Source organism: Rattus norvegicus, chromosome 15, assembly GCF_021556685.1.
Source record: "Rattus norvegicus strain SHRSP/BbbUtx chromosome 15, alternate assembly SHRSP_T2T, whole genome shotgun sequence".
Lineage (NCBI taxonomy): Eukaryota > Metazoa > Chordata > Mammalia > Rodentia > Muridae > Rattus > Rattus norvegicus.
This window is the reverse complement of record NC_141548.1, coordinates 27,369,204-27,373,479: the sequence shown is the minus strand read 5'-3', so window position 1 is coordinate 27,373,479 and position 4,276 is coordinate 27,369,204. Positions and strand designations below refer to the sequence as shown.

At 33.6% G+C, this 4,276-nt stretch overlaps 1 protein-coding gene across 1 annotated transcript; it reads left to right on the top strand.

Moving 5' to 3' along the window:
- The first annotated feature begins 310 nt into the window (after positions 1 to 310).
- On the top strand, positions 311 to 1,264 carry Or4k2 (olfactory receptor family 4 subfamily K member 2). The gene has a single exon (NM_001000093.1). The coding sequence runs from the start codon at positions 311 to 313 to the stop codon at positions 1,262 to 1,264; it is 954 nt and encodes a 317-aa protein (NP_001000093.1).
- The last annotated feature ends 3,012 nt before the right edge of the window (positions 1,265 to 4,276 follow it).

The following is a 4,276-nucleotide window of genomic DNA, read 5'->3' as shown; positions in this document are numbered from 1 at the left end:
TTGTATCCAAGTGTGTGTTTCTCTAAATATGTTTCATTGTCAGCATGAAAGAAGTTCTTACAAAACATCAGCCATCATCATTATTATTCAGATGGACAAATGTATGATAGTTCTGTTTACATTACTTGCATTTGACTAGTATTAGCTGCAAGGGAAGAGTGATGTTTTCATTACATTTATTTAAAGACCATTTTCCTCACTAATGTTGTATAATCTTCTCTAGAGTCAACATATTTGATAAGGTATAGAAAAAGTATACTGAGAATAAATATATATTATATGAAGAGGCTTCTACCTATCAATCCAGATGATGACTGTGGCTAATAAGTCTATTGTGACTGAATTTGTCTTGCTGGGACTCTCTAATTCCTGGGAACTACAGATATTTTTCTTCATAGTGTTTTCAGTCTTTTATGTGGCAACAATGGTGAGTAATAGCATCATTGTGGTCATTGTCATATCTGACTCTCACCTACACTCTGCTATGTACTTCCTGCTTACCAACCTTTCTCTCATCGATATGTCTCTTGCTTCCTTTGCCACTCCCAAGATGATCATAGATTATCTAACTGATCATAAGACCATCTCTTTTGATGGATGCATTGCCCAGATATTCTTTCTCCACCTGTTCACTGGGACTGAGATTATTTTACTCATGGCCATGTCTTTTGACAGGTATATTGCAATTTGTAAACCTCTGCGTTACGCTTCGATCATTAGTCCCCAGGTGTGTATTGCCTTGGTGGTGTCCTCATGGATTGTGGGGATCATGCATTCAATGAGCCAGGTCATCTTTGCCCTCACATTACCCTTCTGTGGTCCCAATAAGATAGATAGCTTTTTCTGTGACCTTCCTGTGGTGTTCCAGCTGTCTTGTGTGGATACTTATGTTCTTGGTCTCTTTATGATTTCGACAAGTGGCATCATTGCACTGTCTTGCTTCATTCTGCTATTTAATTCCTATGTTATTGTGCTGCTTACTATCAAGCACCATTCTTCCAAAGGATCATCTAAGGCTCTTTCAACCTGCACAGCCCATTTCATTGTTGTCTTCATGTTCTTTGGGCCATGTATCTTTATCTACATGTGGCCACAAAACAGCTTTGTGATAGAAAAGATCCTGTCCGTATTTTACACCATATTCACTCCCATTCTGAACCCAGTCATATATACTCTGAGAAACCACGAAGTAAATTCAGCCATGAGGAAACTGGGAAGTAAGTTTCTAAATTTCAGTACAGAAACTCCTTCCCATTCTTTTTAGTTTTAAATTCTTCATTATTAAGTGTAACAGGTTCCGTAAAACAGCAACACTTTGTTATGTATGCATAAAAGATACATTTGAAACTTTAAAGGGGAATTAATTGAAATAATTGATTCCAGGAAAAAAAACTAGTCTATGAAACTAATAGAATTTACCGTTTAAAATTAGGATTTACTGTTTAAAATTTGTTGGGATGTTGAATAATCAGGTTAATAGAAAAGAGGACCAATTAATAGGTACATCTTAAAGAGAGATTAAGTGATTATGGGAAATGATACCAGTTATGTACACAGAGAAACTCCAGACACCACCTAAGGCATGAAAAATGAGCAGGGTTTCTACCATCTTTAGGAATCTGGCACTGCTGTAAAAAATTAATTTCTGTCCCAAACCCGTCATTTTCTACATACCTGTGTAATTTCTACTTCACATTTAAACCAATTTATAATGTCTGGAATTAGAGAAGTCCTGGTTTATGTAAGTATGAAAATGTAGATAAGGCGTAAAGAAGTTATGTGAATGTCATTTCTCCCTAACCGCATCAGCTACATAGCATCAGTATCTCTCTCTCTTGTTAATGGTAGCCACCACCATTAATCATCACAACTGCACTGCTTTGGTGCCTCTCTATGACAGTGACGATTTGCAGGGCCATACAACCATCCTGAAAACCAGACAATGCTATGAGTTGCAAAGATGATTGTTTGTGTTTCAGCAGGTCCACGAAAGTCAACATTAGAATTAAATTCAGAAGGATAGCCATGATAATAATCAAATTCATTGAGAGTAATGTGTAACAGCAAACAATTTTATTTATTTATTCATTTATTTTTTATTTATTTATGTATTTGTGTATTTATATATGTATGTATGTATTTATATATGTATGTATGTATGTATGTATGTATGTATGTATGTATGTATGTATTTTGGGGATAGTTTCGAGACAGTGTTTCTCTGTGTAGCCCTGGCTGTCCTAGAATCCCCTCTGTAGACCATGCTGGCCTTGAATTCACAGAGACCCATGTTCCTCTGCCTCCTGAGTGCTGGGATTAAAGGGATGTCCCACCAATGCCTGGTTTAACTCTAAGTTATTGAATTGCTTTAACTTTTGGTTTAAAGAATTATTTCTGCTTAATATTTGGGAAAATAAGTTTTTGTTCCTGTTTCTTAGTAAACTCTTAGCTTAATAAGTGTGTCTTATATGCACGTACATTTTGTTAGGTGTTTTAAACATTAGCATTTTTGTACAATAAGAATGACTATCACCCCACTGACAGTGATTCAAATTGCAAATATTAGGAGTTGGAAAATATTGTTATAATGTTTTCTATACATTGCAAATGATCATTTAAAATGATAGTAAACATTGAGTAATTCACTATTATTTGTAATTTTCTAAATTATAGTTTTAAAGTTTGTGTCTAATATATTTTCCAAAATGTAACCACCAAAGTTAGGATATGTAGCAAACACATATAAATATTTAGCTGTTTTTATTTATTGAAATTATCAAGCAAATGAAGAGAACCAAAAATTATATATGAATTAGAGTATTATATATGAGGCAAAATAAGAATAACAAATCGCTAACTTTTCAGTTTAGTCTTAATTTTAAGAGGGATATACTGCTTTTCAACTTTATGTTTTTTTTCATTAAACATAGAAAGCTAATAAGTAAACAAATTTTGGGTAAAAGTGTGAGATATTGTGTTTAAGATTTTAAGTCAGTTTTGAAATTAACAATAAAGACTTTGATGGTATTTACATGAGCAGAGTTCACATTATTATGTAAGCAAAAGAACTGTATAGTTGTAATTAAAATTGTATTATAAGTTAATAAGTTTTAGCTATGTACTCTTTGTTGTAGTTACGTTAAGATTCAATAATCTGATTTATTTACACTACATTAGCAAATGATTTAGTAATAGTTCCAATAATTATTTCATATAACATGAAATTGTATTTCCTTGTATTCCTTGTATTTGTTCAAGGATCTTTTAAATGAACTGCTTTTTGTTTTTTTCTTCTTCTTTTTTTTTTTTCCTTTTTTTTTTTTTTTTCAGAGCTGGGGACCTTGTGCTTGCTAGGCAAGCGCTCTACCACTGAGCTAAATCCCCAACCCTTGAACTGCTTTTTATACTATAAAATATTCCTCATTTGCTGAAACATCTATGAAGTGGCCACAATGTAAATTGTAATTTTCATGGTAATAAATTCAATATACCTTTAGTTGAACTGTTATTTAAAACTTAGACCAAAAATGAAGATTAGAAATAGTAAAACAGCATTCAAAATAAATTTAAATATCAAAAAGAAGGAGTAAAAATGTAGAGAAAAAAACCCCAATCAACAACAACAAAACAAAACGAAACAAAACAAAAAACCCAAACCAGGAATTTGGAGAAAAATGAAAACAGAAACAAAAAACAAAAAGCAAGGATTACTTAGAGGGAGGAAAGGGAAAAGAGAAAAGGTGCAATTATGTGATGATAAAAACTTAAATTATGAAAATATGGAGTGTTTTGGAAGGGATATTGTCAATATTCACAGCTTATGTGGAGCTTTCTCAAACTTAAATGCATATACTCAAATCCTTCAGGAACATAAACCGCCAGGACATGGTTTTGCACTGATAGTCATTGGTATGGTTGAGTACCATAGATTCCGTAACTGAGAATGAAGAGCACTGTACAGTGGATAATTGTGAAAACCTAGTCACAAAAAAACCACACATGATATGCATTCACTAATAGGTGGATATTAGTCTAAAAGCTCGGAATACCCAAGATACAATTCACAGACCATGTGAAGCTCAAGAAGAAAGAAGAACAAATGTGGAAGCTTCAGGACAGAAGAGGGAACAAAACACTCATGGGAGAAAATACAGAGACAAAGAGTGGAGCAGGGACTTAAGGAAAGGCCATCCAGAAACTGTCCCACCTGGGGATCTATCTAATATGCAGCCATCAAACCCAGTCACTATTTCTGATGCCAAGAAGTACTTGCTGA

Coding starts and splice junctions, on each gene's coding strand:
- Or4k2 (NM_001000093.1), top strand. CDS start 311: ATGACTGTGGCTAATAAGTCTATTGTGACTGAATTTGTCTTGCTGGGA.